The 19,356-nt window shown below is 49.3% G+C and overlaps 1 protein-coding gene and 1 long non-coding RNA gene across 4 annotated transcripts in view; one reads left to right on the forward strand and one right to left on the reverse strand.

The window, feature by feature from the left end:
- The window catches only part of CACNG5 (calcium voltage-gated channel auxiliary subunit gamma 5), a 66,537-nt gene that overhangs the window by 34,450 nt on the left and 12,731 nt on the right, over positions 1-19,356 (forward strand). For all 3 annotated transcript variants that reach the window (XM_032241934.1, XM_032241933.1, XM_032241932.1), the window contains exons 2-4: positions 7,630-7,926; positions 9,309-9,395; positions 10,867-11,007. In XM_032241934.1, the coding sequence (XP_032097825.1) occupies positions 7,731-7,926; positions 9,309-9,395; positions 10,867-11,007 (424 nt within the window). In that variant the 5' untranslated portion in view covers positions 7,630-7,730. The remainder of the gene's footprint in view (positions 1-7,629; positions 7,927-9,308; positions 9,396-10,866; positions 11,008-19,356) is intronic.
- On the reverse strand, positions 15,277-19,343 carry LOC116525772. Its single transcript, XR_004257812.1, has 3 exons — positions 19,331-19,343; positions 17,641-17,756; positions 15,277-15,709 (listed from the first exon to the last, which is right to left on the reverse strand). It is a non-coding gene; the product is annotated as an uncharacterized LOC116525772 (long non-coding RNA).

Here is a 19,356-nt window from a genome sequence, read left to right on the forward strand (position 1 = left end):
TATATTTTCTTCTAGGGTTTTTATGGCTTTGGTTTTTTGGCTTTTGCATGGTTCCTGAAGGACAGAACCATAATTTATTCCTGGGTTTTTTTGTTTGTTTGTTTTTTAGATGGAGTCTTGCTCTGTCACCCAGGCTGGAGTGCAGTCGTGTGATCTTGGCTCACTGCAACCTCCACCTTCTTGGTTCAAGCAATTCTCTTGCCTCAGCCTCCCTAGTAGCTGAAATTACAGACATGTGCCATGTGCCACCATACCTGGCTAATTTTTGTATTTTTAGTAGAAATGGGGTTTCACCATGTTGGCCAGGCTGGTCTTGAACTCCCGACCTCAAGTGATTTCCCTGCCTCAGCCTCCCAAAGTGCTGGGATTACAGGTGTGAGCCACCTCACCTGGCCATGTTGTGCTACTTTCTACTTTTAGCCTTGTACTGAGATGGCACAAAACTAGCCCAGACTTACCTGATAAGACTTTCATAAGTCTTTGCAATAACTCATATGAAGTTACCCCTGTTTTACAGATAAAGAGACTGAGGTTCAGAGTGGCCATGTGACTGGCCTAGGATGGTACATGGGAGAGCCAGCATTAAGTCTCAGATTTGCCTACTTCCATGTGTCATTCACTCCCCCAGGTAGCTGTAAACTCCAGGGACTAAACTATGACCCTCAAGCCCTCCCTCAGTGTCACATTCTGGACAAGGCCATGCCTGAAATTTATATCACATTCTAGGTAGTGAGAAGGAGCTAAATAAGTGAGTAAATAAGTTATTTTGGCAACTTCTGTTGTATATCAAATTACCTTGAAACATAATGGTATAAAACAACTGTTTTATTGCACTTATGATTTTGTGGGTGTGGGATTTGGGAAGTGCTTAACCAGGCAGTTTTTACATGGAGTTTCTCATGCAGGTGCAGTCAGACGTTGGCTGGGGCTGCAGTTATCCAAAGGCTCAACTGGGCTGGATATCCACCCAAGATGGCCCAATCACAGGGCCGGCAGCTAATGCTGGCCATTGGCTGGAAGCGTAGTTGGGCTGGCAAGCAGAGCACCTGCACATACCCTCTAAACAAGTGGCTCTCAAACAGTGGTGGCTTTCCCCTCAAAGGGACACTTTTGTCTGTCACAACTGGAGTGCTACCAACAACTGGATCGAGGTTAAGGATGCTATAGAACATCCTGCAATGCACAGGACAGCCCCCAGCAACAAACAAATATTCAGCCACAAATGTCCATAGGGCTGAGGTGGAGAAACCTTGTTCTAAAGTATGGTGGTCCCAGGGTGTCAGGCTTCTTACATGAGGCTGGCTTTTCCTGAGTAAGCTCCAGAGAGAGCCGGGTCCTCTTATGATCCAGCCGCAGAAGTCACATAGCGCCAGCCATGGTGGCTCACACCTGTAATCCCAGCACTTTGGGAGGCTGAGGTCAGGAGTTCAAGACCAGCCTGGCTGACATGATGAAACTCTATCTCTACTTAAAAATACAAAAATTCGCCGGGTGTAGTGGTAGACACCTGTAATCTCAGCTGCTCGGGAGGCTAAGGAAGGAAAATTGCTTGAACCTGGGAGGTGGAGTTTGCACTGAGTGGAGATCACGCCACTGCACCTCTAGCCTGGGCAGCAGGGTGAGACTCCATCTCAAAAAAGAAAAAATGAAAGTCACATAGCATCACTTCTGCGTCCTTTATTTGCTAAAGCAGTCACAATGCTGCCTAGACTCAAGGACAGGAGACAGGGCCCCCACTTCTCAATAGGAGGAGCGTCAAATATTTTGTGTCATTTTTTCACAACCAAGGAAGATAATGGGGATCAGCATGGTGGGAAGCAGGCAGGGCAAGAGAAGCACGAGGGGTTTTCCTGTGGTCACCAGCCCATCCTGCTGGAGACTGGCCATGCTGACACTGAGCCACTGGAAAAGCTCCCAGGAGCAGCTCCTGTCACTGGCTGCAAAGCCTTCTCAGGAACCCCTACACTCTAGCCCCTTCATCAAAGCACTGTGAGTTTTCTCTGGACCAGTAGGAAGCTGAGATCACAGGGGGTCTGCATTTGACTCCCTTTCCACGTTCTTCCTCCTCTCCAGTTCACCCCATCCATCCTCCCAGCAGTTGATAGCTGGCCTCTCACTTGCTCCGGTAACCTCACCTACCTCTGGGCACCTAAGCACTTTACTGCAAGTCCTTTTATTATTGGCTTGAGCAGGGGACTGTGCCATTAATAATTTAATCTCCACAAGACATTTCTCTGTAATTGCTAGTCATGGATGATAATTGGTGACTGTTAATTCCTGATAATTAACAAGCTAATACTTAGAGGTAATGGTGCCTGGGTAATCATCTTAAAAAGCTCAAGAAGGCTGCCAGCTTCCGGGCGCCAGTGTTCAAAAGACGAGACTGCATGTTGGCATCTCTAGCTCAGGAGTTTAACTGGAGCCCTGCACTTTCGTTTACAGGGCAGTGATTGGAGATTGATAACTTTTATTTAATTTTCTTCTCTGATTCTGAAAACAATACATGTTCTTTGAGAAGCTTTGTTGAGCACAGAGAAATATTTAAAAAACAAAAAACAAAAAATATGTATAACCTAATTACCTGGAAGCAGCCATCAACACTTTGGGTTCTTTCCAGTCTGTGAATTTTGTATACACTTCAGTTTAAGTTAAATGTGTGGTGTTGCATTCAACTTCATTCATTTACTATTATCGTGTAAACATTTTCTCTTGTGGTAGCAACTTATGAAAAATGGCTCCTCTCCTATAAAGAAAATCAAATGAACATGAGATTCATGTGATAGAGAAGGAACCATGTAAAAGCAGAGGCTGGGACAAGGGCCTAGGAATCCAGTCCAGACGAGGGTGTCTTCAAGGGCACTCCTGTTCCTGCCGAAGACACTGGGTGGGAGAATATGTATGCACAGGCACAACGACGTAGGAGAAGAGACTAAAAGGCAATGAACTAAGACGTTAATAATGATGGTGTTTTCAGAGTGGGGAAGTGCAGGTAACTTTCATTTTCTGTGTTATAATTTCCTGCACAATACACAGAAAAAAGCATTGGCTCAGCATCTAAAATATTTCTGGTGCACATTTTTATCTTTCCAAGTAACTGGCTGGGTGATCTCAGGTACTTCCCTCTGGGTCTTTATTTCCTGTGTGTGGTTTGAGGGAAATGCTAGTCCTGCCGCCCCACAAGGTGGGTTTCAGGATTAGAAATCCTGGGTGGTTGTGTACCTCCAAGAAGCTACCAGAATGCCTGGATGACTTCCAACAATATGCCCTGTAGTTTCAAACAAAAAGCCTTTATGTGACACTTGGCCACTTCCAAAGAAATATTTCTGAATACCGTGTCTCGTACATTTCTAGATTGCCTGAGTGACCTACTTTGAACCCATATTTCTTCAGTAGGGAGATGATATAGTCCAAGCATAGACTTTGGAGTTAGACCTGGTTGAAAACCAGTCTACTTCTCACCTGTGATTTCCTGTAGGCTACTCTACATCTTTAACCCTTAGTTTCTCCATCCGCAGAATGGGGCTAATCCCACCTACTCATGAGGTTATCATGAGGTCCCAATGAGACCCTGTACATGAAGGGCTTTGCACAGCGCCTGGGAGCTAACCCATACTCAGTCGATGATGTTATTTATTTATAAATAGGATTACATAATAGAAGCATAGATATAATTTTGTAATGAACAACATTGCTGTTTTTCACCCCAGGTGGCATTCCATAAATTTATCACATACTCTGGAAATAGATGAAACTGTTTGGTTTTCCTAGGTATTTTCCAGGCTTTAGGATCTGCTGCTATAGAGTTTGGCAGACAAGGTCACTTTCAGCCTCTTATTTCTTGCTTTTGTAGATTAAGATCCAGTCTTCTCTCCACTTTCATCTTTCCAAATCTCCAAGACGTGAATCTTTTTCATCTCCCTGCCAAGCTTAACATTAAGATTGGCTGCTCAGCTTCGACCAGGCAACAGCAGTCGTGCTTCGGAAGCTCTGATCCATCCTCTCTGCAAGTTGCAAGGGGCTTAGTCCATTGTCGTTTAATAAGAATACCTTATGCCAGGATCATGCTTTAGATGTTTTTTTCAAAGCACAGTCATATCTGCTGTCGTGTTTAATCACGCCAGCAATTTTGTGGAGTGAGCAAGGCAGGTCTTGTTGTTATTCCTGGCACGGGGTGTGGTTCCCAAAGTGGGTTTCATGGAACATGATGTCATTTTTTTTTCTCAAATAAGTTTGGAAAATACTGAAATATGCAAAGCTAAACAGGCTTTTCAAGCCTTTACCATAATGTGCAGTGTTTCTATAAGGGCTAGGTGCAGTGCTTCACAAGCTGGGTTTTTTTTCTTTTTAACCAGAGTCACTTTTTCTAGCATATTCTATGGAATTATTGCCCCATGGAACCCGCTGGATAAACCAATGGGGTTGGGAGTTTGTGAATTCCAGCCTTGAGAAAGGGCTTGGGAGTGGGGCAAGGTAAGTTTCAAACGCAGGCACCGCCCCTTGCCAGCTGAGTGCTCTTGGGCACGTTTCTCAACCTCTCTGCTCCTCAGTCTGCTCACTTGTAAAATGGGGATGGTAAGAGTAGTTGGGATTAAAATAGGGAGTAAAGTGCTTAACAGGGTGCCTAACATGACGATTAGCGTTCATTATTAGTCTCTTCCTCTGTGTTATCCAGGAGAAAAACAGGCTTCAGAGAATGTCGAAGTTTGTTCTGTGTTGCTATAAGAGAATACCTGAGACTGGATAATTTATAAGGAAAAGAAGTTTATTTTTTTATTTTAAATTTATCATACTTTAAGTTCTGGGTACATGTGCAGAATGTGCAGGTTTGTTACATAGGTATACCTGTGTCACGGTGGTTTGCTGTATCCATCTCCCCAGAAAAGGGGTTTAGTTAGCTCTTGGTTCTGCAGGCTGAGACGTTCAAGGGCATACCCCTGGCCTGTGGTAAGGGCTTTTGTGTGGCATCACAACACAGCAGAAAAGGGCAAGAAGGAAATGGAGGAAACCTGAGGCTTTGTAACAACTCAGCCTCGAGGGGACTAATGCAACCCTTCAAACTCATCCAGTCTTCGAGAGTGAGAACTCACCACCCTGAGAATAGCACCAAGCCACTCCTGAGGCATCCCGTGACCCCAGGCACCTCCCACCAGGCCCACCTCCCAACACTGCCACACTGAGGATCAAATTTCAACATGAGCTTTGGTGGGGACAAACCACTGTACCCAAACCATAGCAGAGCGGTTAATCTCCCAGCTTTATATGGATCTTTATGGCATGGCTGAGTGTTAAGTTCAAGGCTCTGTTCGCCTTTGCGAGCCATATGGCTTTGTTCTCCACTGCTCCCCTTACCCCTGCTAACCATCCTTGGGGTTTCAATTCCACTTCCTTTGGCAGATGTTGGGGCTATATGAGTTTCAAGTGTAAGTGACAGTGTTTGGCTAACTACTATTAATATAACAATACTATCATTACGTCACTATTGCTTCCCACCAATCGGCAGCAGCCTTGCCCTGGGCCTCTGCTAGGAGTTGGCTCCTCTTCCTCAGGTCCTGGGTTCTCCCTGTCATGACGCCTCCCCATCCTCAGTCAGAACAGGATGCTGTAGTTTCCCATCTTTCCAGCTCGCGAACTCTGCGGGTGGCCACGCCTCTTCCACAACTGCAAGCACAGGGTTTATAGGTGCTTTACTAGATACTTGTGCTGGATACAGGCTGTCCTGCTCCACTGCCCACCCTCTTGCATGCAGAATGACTTGGCTGGGTGGAGAGGGCTGTTTGGCGCTTCATTTCTCTCTCCTTTATCAAAGCCGACACAGGAAGGATCACTGTGGCTTAAAGCCCTGTGCTCTCCAGCCTTGCAGACATGGACACACATGCCTCAAGGAAGCTAATGTGTGGCTCACTCTGTAGATCAATCAGCTTTCCCATGATCAACTTCTAGGGCAGGGTCAGCGCTGTGGGATCAGGGCCAGCACGTACCGCCCCCCCACCCCGACCCCTTCTCACAAAGAGGCTCTAATCTCTCCCCCTCTCTCCTACAGTCAACTCAGACTCTGCAGACAAATCTGGCTTCTGTCCCTTTTCAGCTGTCTCAATACCCACCTGTGCCTCGGATCTCAACTGGCACATGATACCATCCCTGAGGCAGGGCCCTAGGACACCACTGGAGCCCTGATATTGATGAACTGCACCAAAGCACCACTGTGCTTCTTTCCTTAACATCACTAACATCCCATTTCAAAAGCTCTGACTTTGCAATATGGCAAGGGGCCAGTGAAAGATGCTGCCAGGGTAGCCAACTTGCAGCCATGGCTGGCTTGGGTGATACCAGCTTTCTGAGTTGCCCAACACCCCTTCCTCTTCTAGAGATATCTCTGCCTCCCCGTCCAGCCTCACTGGATTACCCCTCTGGGCCTTTGTCACATCCTGGGCTTTTCCCATCCTAGCCGTTGCTATATTACAATGCCATCACCAGTTTGGTTGGCATAGCACTTCAGATTTTAGTAGACGGACAACTCACCTGGATCCTATTAAAATGCAGATTTCAATTTAGGGAGTCGGAGAGGACAGAGAGTCTATTTTTCTAACCAGTTCTCTGGGGATGCCCATGTGGCTGGTCCATGAACTCTACTTTGAGTAGCAAAGACCAATTGTTCCAGGCCCTACTTGAGTCCAATTGTATCACAATCTCTTGGAGTGGGATGTGGGAATCAGGGATTTTTTAGACACTCCCTAGGGACCTCTAGATTGTAGCCAGAGCACAGAAGCCCTGAGACTAGCTATGGGCTCCATGGGGCCTGGCATCCATCTGCTGTGTTCTGCACTGTTTTCTAGCTCCAAGTCCAGTGCCTGACCCTGGCAGATATCAGCAGGTGGGGCTTATGGTTAATGACCTTGCATAGACACTTAGCTTCTCTTCTTCTCGTTCAGAGCTGGCCCCTGCAAATAGTGTGTGCTGGGCAGGCAAGAGTCAGCCCATTTCTGATTAGGTGGATTGAGGAGGCTGTTGTACTGGGACCGTGACGTGGCTTCTTTACTTGTGTTGACCCAGTCCTGCAACTAATTCGAGTCACATGAGGAAGACCCCTTCCTCCAAGAAGTCTTCCCTGCTCCTCTGCTCCTTCCCAAGGCTATTGCCAGTTCCCTGTCTGGAGCCGGCTTCTTTCAGAGTGTATTTGAGCCTTAGAATCCTTTTCAACACAGAGAAGCTCACCTAGCAGAGTTCTCTCCTCTATCCTTTCTCTCTACTTCCTGGGCAGGTCTCTACCGGAGTCCTCAGTGGGCTGCATTTAATTGCTTTGGGGGTGCCTTGGTTCTTCTAGATGGGGAACCCTTCAATGGCAAGGAGAGTGTCATGTTCATTTTCATATCTCCCATGTCTGGCACAATGGGTTGCTGAACGAATGAATGAATGGCAGTACCCAGCAAGGGGACTCCCAGAGAGGACAAGAGCGTCCTGCAATGGGGGATGCTAAGAAAGCTCTGAATTGCTGCAGGGCGAGGGAGAGGGTTGCACCTCTGTCGTGGTGAACTAGTGTCCCGGGGTGTTGTCTGGTGGTCTTTACCCATCCATTGAGCCAGGTGGGGGGTTGACTTTAATTACTGTTTCCTCATCTTGGTCTTCTCACAGCCGTGGGCACTGCCACCTGCTCACCTACTCTCCCTGGCCCCAGAGCCCACTCCGTGCTGGTGGGAGCGTGGCAGCTAGCTGCCCAGCAACAGTCCAGGAAGATGAGTGCCTGCGGGAGGAAGGCCCTGACCCTGCTGAGCAGCGTCTTTGCTGTCTGTGGCCTGGGCCTCCTGGGTATCGCGGTCAGCACTGACTACTGGCTGTACCTGGAGGAGGGCGTGATTGTGCCCCAGAACCAGAGCACCGAGATCAAGATGTCCCTGCACTCGGGCCTCTGGCGGGTCTGCTTCCTTGCAGGTAAGGGTGCCCAGGGCTGGGGACAGCCCTGCCCCCTGACATCACCTGCCCCGAGGTCCCTCCCTGGGAAGGGATGGCCAAGAGATGCTGGAAGGAGACAGTTCACCATGGATGATGCCCATATATGCCAGGTGGTGCTCCCTGAAATGGCCGAGACCCCATTCCAAACTCAAGTCCTGATTCTGGATGTCCATTTGAGCCAGTCTTTTCATCCCCCAGGTCTTCCCTCCAGAAAGATGAATGTAATTCTGCCTTCCCCACTCTGCTCCCAGGGCTGGATGAGAGAATGCCTTTGCACAGATCTCAAATGCTCTTGCATGCCTTAGCTCATTGAACTATCGATCCCAATACTGCAAGACAGGACTTACTATTTCCACTTTGCAAATGCAGAAATGAAGATTCGAGGAGGTTAAGTCTCCTTAACTCAGCTTCCTTGCATCCACTAGTTTATAGAATAGGAAATACTTGGCAGTTTCTCTGTTCCTCCCTCCATAAAATGGCACAGAGGAAACGCATGAGCAGGTCCCTCCAGCTCTGCAGCATCGTAGAGATTTTGACCTCACTTACCTGCGCCTCCCTTTTTACTCACTAGGGATTCCCTATAACTTTTCAAGTTACCTCTCCAAGAACCCTATCCTTTATCCCTTTATCATGGCCCAAGACCAGCCTGCACAAGAAAAGCATCTCCAAGTCGTACAAGACTAGCCGCAAGCCTGGGCTGGCCACAGTGTGGTCAGGACCCTATAACTTATGTGTGCTTTGGGAAGAGATACAATTTGGCTTTCCCAGGCTTTTCCCTCCCAACTTGATAGTATGGCTTTTGGGGGTGGAGCGGGTATTGGTTCCCACCAGTATTTAGCAGGGAGGACACCTGAAGGTATTGAGTCAGCCATGGGAATCACATCCAACTCTGACTTCTGCTCCAGACTGTGTGGCATTGGTAGCAGAGTTTGAAGTCACTGGGATCTGGTTCCCAGGGTGGTTGACAAGGCTTTTGGAGTTCTTTCCATGACACCCACGCTGGAGAATCTAAGTCAGCTATGCACCATCGTCAGCCCCATCTGGCCAAACACAGAGAGATGGCACCAGATGTTCATTCAGCAGGGAGAGTTTGCAATACCAACCTCTTTTCACACGACTCTCAGTGCTTGGGTCCATCCTCACAGAGGTGCTTCTCCAGGAAGGTTGTCATATCAGGACATGCCTCCACCCCTGCTGTGGGCCATGAGCCAGAGACAGGACCCCTCTAGGGCTTGGACCCAGCTCGGGTGCAAAGACACAGTAGGTCAAAGACCAAAAAACACTTGGAAATACCATTTGAATGGACTAACTTTAAATCCATGATCAAGAAAGGCCTGGAAATGTGATTCTTGTCTCCACAGGTGAAGAGCGGGGGCGTTGCTTCACCATAGAGTATGTGATGCCCATGAACACCCAACTGACATCCGAGTCTACGGTCAATGTTCTAAGTAAGTGCCTTTAGTCTTGCAACCTGGGCCACTGGCTGGACAGAGAGGAGCAGGGAAGAGGGAAGAGTCAGGATGCCAGTGTATTTCTCAAGAGGAATGCCCTTAGACTCAGCTGGGTGTGCTGACCTGAGTTCATTAGAGCTTAATTTTCCAGTAGTGAAAAAAGATTGCTGGAGTTTCCCAGCAATCTTTTTTGCCCCAGGCATTAATCAGGGAGCTGACTCTCTGGACCCCAGGGAGTCTGACTTCATAGCCTTGACCTCAACAGAGTTGGTTCTGCCCCAGTATGAGCCTGCAATATTGCAATACAATTCTGATACTAATCACCTGGAGTTAACAGAGACTCCAAAGGTTTAAGGTCTCAGTCCCCAATAAGACTACCCTTACTTCAGATGCCAGCTGCAGGTTCAGAGGTCCCTGGCCTCCTGTACTTCTGACCAATTAGCTCCAAATGTGGGAGCTCCCATAACTGTCAGGTTCAATAATTTGCTAAAATGACTCACAGAGCTCAGGAAGGTGCTGTAATTACCACTGCAATTTCATCACAAAGGATACAAATCAGGATAAGCCAGATGAAGAGACATGTAGGGCAAGGTCTGGGAGGGTCCTGAATGTGGAGCTTCAGAGTCCTCTCCCCATGGAACCAGGATGTGTCACCATCTTCACACGCTGATGTGTTCATCAACCAGGAAGCTCAACTGAGCTTTGCTGTCCAGAGTTTGTATAGGGTTTCATTACATAGGCATGATTAATTACATTATTGATCACGTCATTGGACTCTCTCTCCAGCCCCTTACCTTACCCAGAGGCCAGCTGACATCACCCGGCTCAAAACCCCAACCCTCTAATCCCACAGTTGGTGTTTCTAGTCCCCATCCTGAGTCACTTGGTTAGCATAAACTCAGGTGTGGTTGAGACCCATTGTGAATAACAGAGACACTCCCATCCTTGGAAAATTCCAAGAATGTAGAGGTTATCTCTCAGGAACCAGGGAAAAAGACTAGACCCGACAGAATTCTCCCCAGGTAGTTATAAGTTGAAGGGAACAGAGGCTCTAACTGCTCCATTCGGAACAACCCCTTGCCCAAGGAAATGGTGAATCTGCCTGGAAGAGGGAGTAAGATGGAATAACCTGGCCCTTCCACAGCTGCCACATTGGCAGGTGGTGTGGACTCTATATTGGCAGACAGTGTGGACCCCCAGGAGGATAGTAGCTTATGCCTGGAGGAAATGACAGAGGCCCTGAAGATACTGGCACTTGAAGTCAGACCTTCCAGGCCCGCCTCACAGGCAAAAGTCCTGCTAGTAACGGAAGGACCCCAGGCCACCGGATGGGGGTAGAGCCTGGGGAACCCCTGCAGGGGTGGGGCTTTGAAAACCTGTTGGTAAACAGTCCCAGGAACACTCAGCTTGGGATGAGGAGGAATGAGTCAGGCCTGGAGGCTGACAGGCCGCCCTTTTGCCCCGTTAGAGATGATCCGCTCAGCCACACCGTTCCCTCTGGTCAGCCTCTTCTTCATGTTCATTGGGTTCATCCTGAGCAACATTGGACACATCCGTCCCCACCGGACGATACTAGCCTTTGTCTCCGGCATCTTCTTTATCCTCTCGGGTAAGTTGTGTTGTTTTCTTTTCTTGCACCCATGCTGGAGTACAGCAGTGCCATCTCGGCTTACTGCAACCTCTGCCTCCCAGGTTCAAGCAATTCTCCTGCCTCGGCCTTCTACAGGTGCCTGCCACACACCTGGCTGATTTTTGTATTTTTAGTAAAGATGAGGTTTTGCCATGTTGGCCAGGTTAATCTCGAACTCCTGAGCTCAAGTGATCTGACTGCCTTGGCCTCCCAAAGTGCTGGCATTACAGGCGGGAGCCACTGCACCCAGCCACCCTGAACTTTAGCTATTTAACTCCCAAACAGCTCTGCATTGGGAAGTCCTGGAATTAGGACAGGCTAAGTCAGTCACCCAGACAGAATTGAGTCAGAGCTGGAGGAAACATTTGAGGACCCTGGGCCCATTATTACCTTCTGGAAGAGCAACAGAGGCTCCACAGGAGTGGTGAAGGCACAAGCCCCACTCGGGCAAACCCGGGATTGGAACCCAGGGTTCCTTCCTCACTCTGCACATCACTACCCCTAAGGACTTTTTAATTCCCATCATCTTGAGTGTTGCTATTTTTGAAGGGGCCATGTCTTCATATTTGTACATGAATATTAAACACAATCGGCCTTTGGAATGATGGCTCCTTCACCTCCCCCATCCCCTAGCTGTCAGGAGACTCCTGCTATCTCCTTCCCTTGCCAGTCACACCCCACACCATAAGCCCTCCTAGACTGATGCCAGGTTGTACTTCATTCTTTCTTCTTTTTATTCACTCCTTCATGATCTCTACCTATCAGGCCTTATTCTGGCTGCTGGCATCACTGCCCACAAAAAGGACAGCATAATGGGAGACACAAACGCTAGATGGGAGACAGAAAGCCAGTGTGAGCAGCACTATGAATGGTGGCCAGCAAGGTCAGCGATGGAGGCCAAGAGCAGTGGCTGACACTCAGGGCAAAGGCTGGTCATGGAAGACCAGGAGGCGGCGAGCTAAAAGATGAGTAGAAATTAGGCAAAGGAGTGAGGCCGGGGGTGGAAAAGGGACCTGGAAGAAAGAGGGAGGATGAAGCATTGGGGAAACTGAGTAATCATTGCTCATCATGGCAGGTGCAAGGAAAAATGTGGTGAGGAGAGAGACTGGGAAAGGCATCCAAGGTCGTCTAATGGGTTTGGGATTTTATGAGAAGCCTTAGATGGATTTTGAGCCAAGGGATGACACGACTGGGTTTGGATTTTAGAATGACCATGCTGGGGAATGGAGGGAGGGAGGGAGGGAAGAAAGACAGGAGGCAGGGACATTAGGCAAGAGGTTATTCCAATAGTAGAGGCGATGGCCCAAACAGGGGGTTGATAGTGGAGAAGACAGAAATGAGAGGGTTTGAGTGACACTTGAGAGGTAAACTCAACAGAACTAGGATGAGGCTTCCAGGGAAGAGTCGAGGTGAGTGCTAGTTTCTCGCTTGAGCACTGGGTAGATAGCATATCCCGTCCTTGGTTCAAGGATCACAGGAGAAGGAGATTTGGGCAGATCATGAATTTAGTGTTGGAAATGCTGAGTTTGAGGTGTCCTTATGACATCTGGGAGGAGTCTCTGGAAGGCTGCCAGAAGTCGGCGTCTAGGGCTCATGGGAGTGAGTTGGACCAAAGATAGAGATTGGAAAGTTATCAGCCTAGGGAGTGGGAGGGAAAGCCATGGACATAATCCATGGGCATGGATGAGATTGCTCATGGCCAGTGTGTAGAACGAGAAGGGGAAAATGTTAATTCTCTATAGGTTTATTGCCAAGTTAAAAACGAGGAAACTGAGGCCAGCACAAGAAAATTAGATGCCAATTTATTCAGCTCCTGGGTGAGGTTCTGTGGTCGCGGGGAGAGGGGCCAGGGAAATTGCGCCTGACTTCTCTCAGGAGTGGGGTTTTATAGGGCGTGAAGGCTTTTGATCAGATTTGGAGAAACAGGATGTGGATGGGGTGAGCTGCTATTGGTAGGTAGGGGGGATTTCTGGTGAGTGGGCTAAGTGCTGAGTGCAGAGGGGATTTCCAAGGTGGGCTAGGTGCCGAGTGCAGAGGGGATTTCCAAGGGTGGGGTTAGGTGCTGAGTGCAGAGGGGATTTCCAAGGCGGAGCTAGATGATGGGCATATTCTGATAATTTTTCAGTAGGGAGGGAGATGGGCGTGTTCGAACTCCTGGCGAGGCAACCAGCCTTACATTCCGACCTTTTTGATGATATATAGGACGCCGCTTCTTTCTGGCTACTTCCTGCTGAATAGGGGCGAAGTGGGGGGAGGAGTCAGTTGGCTGGTGCCTTGATTGGGAGTCGGATGTAGGGGTGAAGCATCATCTGGAGATGCTTACATATTTCCAGGCCACGCTGGAAATTTCTCTCATGCGGGCCTGTAAAAACTTGAGGGAAAAAAAGGGGCTAGTATTAGTAGAAGACACACAATAATAACAGGGGTGATAATGGGAGTCAGCCAGGTAAGCATGGGGGGTTGCCACCAGTGGAGAGACGAGGCTGGTGCGCTCTGCTTCTTGCGGAGGTTCTCTTGGAGGCGATAGAGAGTGTTGACATTTTCTTCCACAAGGCCTGTTTCATTGATGTAATAGCACTGCTCCTGGACAAACAGGTACCTCCTTTTTCTGCCGTTAGTAAGTCTAGGGCCCCTCCGTTTTGGAAAGTTACCTGAGCCAGCGACGTGATTTGTCGCTGGAGGGAGGCTAGAGAGGCGGCTGATGTTTCAACAGCCACACAGAGCTTGTCTTCCAGTTGGGCGGCTGAAGTGACGCTGTAGCCCATGGCACCACTCCCTATTCCAGCTGCTACTAGAGAGGATGCTAAAGAGAGGCCAACTACTATCGGGAGGAAGACTGCCTGTTTGCTTCAGTGATTAGGGGACAGTGTGATGAGGGATAGGAACTCAGCTTGTCTGTACACTTCTAGCTGCGGGACTAGTGTGATGGGCACACAAGGGAAAGGGAGGGATGCATTAATAACTTTGGTTAGGGTTCCATTACACCAAAAGTATCCTCCTGGAGGCGCATAAAAGGAGGATTTTACTTCTGCCGTGGTGTTGCACCTGAGGCTGGGGCTGCTGGCTGACCCATAGCAGAGAGAGAGGCTTTGAGAATGTACATTGAACAAGGGATTACCCGTCAAGGTGGTGTCAGGCCCCATGGGAGATTGTGACAGGTTGAACCCAGTCTGGAGGGGAACTGCGGCTAAGGGGGGTTTGTTAAGGAAGGCGCATAAAAAGCAGTTGGTGAAATCTGTGGCCCCGGTTAAGTTTAATATGTAAGCCCCTTGCTGTACTAGAGTTAGCCAGGAGAAAGGCTGGGGAGCGTAGTTTGAGGGCCTGGGTTGAATTGAGGGCTTAAGTTGGTTAGTTAAAGTAGCCTCATTTTGTAAGATGGAATTTCTTAACGAATTGAGTTGTTCTACTTCCACGGGTACGATCCGTATATAGGACTGGAATATTAGCCAGGTACCACTGGGGCGGCTGTTTGTAAACTTGGTATATATTTTACCTGCAGTACCCTCTTTCCAACGGGCGTCCCAGGGATCATGGATGATAAGGGACACTTTATCTTGGTTGAGAAAAAGCATTTTACTTGCTGGGGAGGTGCCTGTTCTGAAGGCTCTGTGTATAACACAAGAAGTGTATGGGCATCCGCCGTAGGTATCGCTCCTCGAACGACAGAAGTTTTTGGTTTGGTCATAAAGAAAGCAGAGGCCAAAGTTATTCCAGGAGTTTTTGATAGTATTGGACTTGGATTTAGAGAATTCAAATTTTACAGCTGATTGGCAGCCTGCGGGCTGGCAATCTGCTTGGGCAAGGTATTGGGTTTTAGTGGTTCGGCCTACCGTCCAGGACCCCTGAAGGTAGGACCGCCAGACATAGTAAGGGTTAGCTTTAAGAGGGAATGCCAGAAGGATTGTTAGGAGGAGAATTTGAAGGGTTAGGAGTTGACAGGTAGGGGTTACAGGTGAGGCGGAGGCGAGTGGGGCCCAAGGGTTTGGACCTCCACTGATCATTCTTGGGAGCAGTTTGAGGCGTGACACATGGTACCAAGGGGTGTGGCCTAAAAGTTTGGCGGCAGTTGGGGTAGTTAAGATAATGATATGGGCTGCAGAGACCCTGGCTCGAGTTCCCGGAGGAGGACACTGTCACCTGGCTGGAGAGGTATAGTCGGGTGGGAGTCCTCTGGTCCCGGAACTACAGGGAGAGTACGGTCTGTGTGTTCCGAGTAAGTGGCGGAGGAGAGAGAGGTAGGGAAGGTAGGAAGCCAGAGGACGTGGTTGTACCGGGAGATGGTGAGAAACTAGAAAAGGCCTGCCATATAGCAACTCAAAGGGACTGAGACCTGTTGGCTCCCATGGGGTGGCTCGGATCCGGGCTAGAGCAAGAGGTAGGAGTGTGGGCCAGGAGAGTTTTACCTCTATGGTGAGTTTGGCCAAATGATTCTTGAGGATGCCGTGAGCCCGTTCAACTTTACCCGACGACTGAGGGTGGTAGGGGATGTGTAGTTTCCAGGAGATGTTGAGAGACTTGGCGACTTACTGGACCACCCGGGCTGTAAACGCCGGACCGTTGTCTGACTGAATGTTTCCAGGTAAGCCGAAATGAGGGATAATCTCCTGGATTAAGAGGGAGGGCACCGTGTCTGCGGTTTCCCTGGAGGTGGGAAAGGCTTCAATCCATCCAGAAAAGGTATCTACAAAGATTAAGAGGTAGCGGAGTTTTTTGTGCGTGGGCATATGGGTAAAATCTATTTGCCAGTCTTGAGCTGGCAGATGGCCATGCATTTGGTGGGTAGGAAACTGTGGCCTTAAGCTTCCCTGAGGCGAGACCTTAGAACAGGCAACGCATGCCTTGTGTACTTGCTTAATCATCTGTTGCAGACCTGACAAGAAAAAGAGGGGCTGCATGAAATGGTGCAACGCTTTAGGCCCTATATGTCTGGGTTGAGTGGAGAAGTGGAATGAAGGCTAACTGACGGATTTTCAATAAAGAGTAGATGAAACTCCTGTAGGCGAGAGGGTCCTAGGTGAGGGAGAGATTTGTGAGAGAGAAGGTCGGTCAGTCAATGAGGAGAAAACACTGAGATAGGCTGGCATAAGCTAAGTTTTAGGGATTCCTTGGTGAGTTGTTGCCGCCCCAGGGCCTGCAGGCAAGGCTGCCATCCCCTGACTGTGGGATCAAGTTGTTTTGATAAATATGCTACAGGATGATACACGGGACCTAGGGGTTGGGTTAGGGCTCCAACTGCAATCCCTTGTTTCTCATCAGTAAACAAGTGGAAGGGATGGTTAAGGTCTGGCAGATGAAGTGGAGGTGCCATGGACAGAGAAGCTTGTAGGGTTCTGAAAGCTTGTTTTACAACTCTGGGATGAGAGAGGGGTCCCATGGGTGTGTCCTTAGCTGCCACATACAGAGGTTTAGCTAGAATGGCAAAGTTAGGTACCCAGTGACGGACATATCCTACAAATCCTAAGGAGAGAATCTGGTCTGCAGTCTCTGGGGGCTGCAATGAAAGAAGTGCCTGCCGGCGGTTGGCTGTTAGGCTTTTAAGTTTTGGGGGTGAGGCGAATGCCTAAGTAGACTGCTGAGGCGACTGATAACTGTGCTTTAGAGCGAGATATCTGGTACCCCTTGGATCCAAGAAAGTTAAGGAGAGTGGCAGTATGTTTTTGAGACAGAGAGAGGGAGGGGTTACAAAGTAACAGGTCATCCACATACTGGAGAAGGAGACTGGGTTGGAGGGAGCAGGAGTTAAGGTTAGCTGCTAAGGCTTGTCCAAAAATGTGGGGGCTGTCCCTAAATCCCTGGGGCAGGACTGTCCAGGTGAGCTGCTGTGACAGGTTGGTGTCAGGATCAGTCCAGGTGAAGGCAAAAAGGAAGTAAGACTCTGGGTGAAGGGGAATAGTAAAGAAGGCATCCTTAAGGTCAAGAACTGTAAAATGAGAGGTAGTGGAGAGAATGTTGGATAATAGAGTGTATGTGTTGGGGACCACTGGGTGGATGGGTACCACCGCCTCATTGATGAGGCGCAGGTCCTGAACTAGGCGGTAGTCACCGGTCGGCTTTTGGACCGGTAAGATAGGAGTATTACAAGGGGAACTGGTGGGGATAAGGAGTCCCTGGGCCAGAAGTCAGGTGATGATAGGCTTTAAGCCCTGGCAGTGGGTTTTTGAGATGGGAAACTGAGGACATGAGGGAAAGTTGGTAGAGTTCTTCAGGAGTATTTTAACTGGTGTGTGATGTCTGGCCACCACAGGCTTGGAGGTATCCCATACTGAGGGATTAACTTCATTAGGAGGGATAGGGGGTTTAGGTGAGGGGTTAAGGCAGGGCGTGATACCAGTTAGGAGTAGCAGTAGGAGGTGGGCAGATGATGAGCTTGAATGTGGGGGGCCGGTGAATTGGAGGGTGGCCCCTACAGTCCGGAGAATATCTCGTCCTAAAAGGGGGAGTGGGAGAAGGGGTGTCCCTCAGGGACACAGGCTAAGGGACGAGTTTGGTTAGGAGAGGACGGCTTTCCATCAATCCCCATGACTGAAACCTGGGAAGGTATGCTAGGTCCTGAGTAGGAAGGCTGTACAGAATAGGTAGCCCCCGTATCCATTAAAAAGGGAATGGACTTACCTGCTACCTGCAGCATTACCCTGGGCTCAGCGAGGGTGATGGGGGTCCTCGAGTTCGGGCAGCATCAGTCGTCCAGAAGGCCGAGAAGTTCAAGTGAAGGGACTGCTTCCTGTGGACTGTCCTGCCCTCCACACAGAGGTGTGGTGGGTGAGCCTGCAGCCCGGGATGGGCAGTCAACCTTCCAGTGTCCAGTTTGTTTGCAGCTTGGGCAGGGCCCAGGAGGTAGATGAGGACAGGGGCACTGCTGTGCCCAGTGTCCCTCCTGGCCACATCTGAAACAGGGCCCAGGCGAGGCCTTTGACGAATTTTGGGAGGGTTTCAATGGACCCCCTCCACCAGATGTTCGGTGGGCTCCCGGCCTCAGGGCTGCTACATGAGCTTGGGTTTGGAGGCCTACCTTTTGCTGTAAACGGGCCTGGTGGGTGGCCTCAGCCTGTTCCTCTCGGCCATTGAAAACTTTAAATGCCATGTTCACCAGGTCCCGTATGGGAGTTTGGGGGCCCTCCTCAGCTTTTTAAAGTTTCTTCCTTATATCAGCTGCTGACTGGGAGATGAAGTGGGTGGCTAGGACTGTAGCCCCTGCTAAGGAGGCCGGATCTAGCCAGGTATGGAAGATCATAGCATTAGTTAATCGGTCTAGGAAGGCAGCTGGGTTTTCATCAGGACCCTGAGTTATTTCCCTTAACTTGTCATAATTAACTACCTTTTGAGCTGCGCTTTGCATGCCTGCTAGAAGGCACTGTAACATTTGGTCTCAGCGGTGGTGGCCATCTTGACCGGTTTGATAGTCCCAATTAGGGTCGGCCTCGGGGATCGCGGCTGTGCCTACTGGTATTTGATTGTTTGTGAGAATGTACCTGATCAGCGTGATCTTGGGCTGCTGTAAGAATGTGGTCACACTTATCAGGAGTAAGAGTGGAAGACAGGATCACATAGGTGTTATGCCAGGTTAGGTCGTATGCCTGGGTGAGGTAACGAAATTCTTTGGTATATGCAGTAGGATTGGTAGAGAATGACCCTCGGCATTTTTCAATGGCTGACAGACCAGAGAGAGAGAAGGGAACGTGCACTCGGACAACGCCTTCTGCTCTGGCTACCTCACACAAAGTTGCAGAGGAAGGGGGGTTTGTGAGAGCGGGTATGAGCACTGACAGGGGAAGTTATATTAGGGCTTTGGGAAGGAGAAGGAGACGAGGGAGGAGGGAGTTGAGGCCTCACATAAGGAGGGGTGTTGGTAAAGTGGGCAGGGCAGGACAGGTCTTCTAGGTCTTCGGAGAGTGCGGAACCGGGCAGGGCTGAGGGCAAAGGCGGGGTTTTGGCTAACAGAACCTGGGAGTAGGAACAAGAGGAGCAGAGGGTGGGCTGGGAGTGAAGGTACCAGAAAGCCTGCACATAGGGACCTCTGACGATTAACTGTTATTTTGGCAAAAGTTGTCTAGGTCTGTCAGGACATTAAAGTTGAATGTGCCCTCTGGAGGCCACTTGGACTGGTTGTCTAGGGGATATTGTGGCCAGGCCACAGTGGAGAGGAAAAGTAGCCTTTTCTTTTTAATGGAAAGACCTAGTTTGGGTAGATTTTGGGCTAGGCATCCTAATGGCAATTTAGGGTCCAGGCGGGACTTCTGATTGCCCATGGTTCACTCTTGTGGGGTAGTTAGGGGTTAGAAACGAATATGGGAAGGTCTTATACCCAACACAGGCAGAAGTACTCCTTTG

This window comes from Sapajus apella, unplaced genomic scaffold (assembly GCF_009761245.1).
Source record: "Sapajus apella isolate SASKATOON/1434 unplaced genomic scaffold, GSC_monkey_1.0 scaffold48, whole genome shotgun sequence".
Taxonomy (NCBI): domain Eukaryota; kingdom Metazoa; phylum Chordata; class Mammalia; order Primates; family Cebidae; genus Sapajus; species Sapajus apella.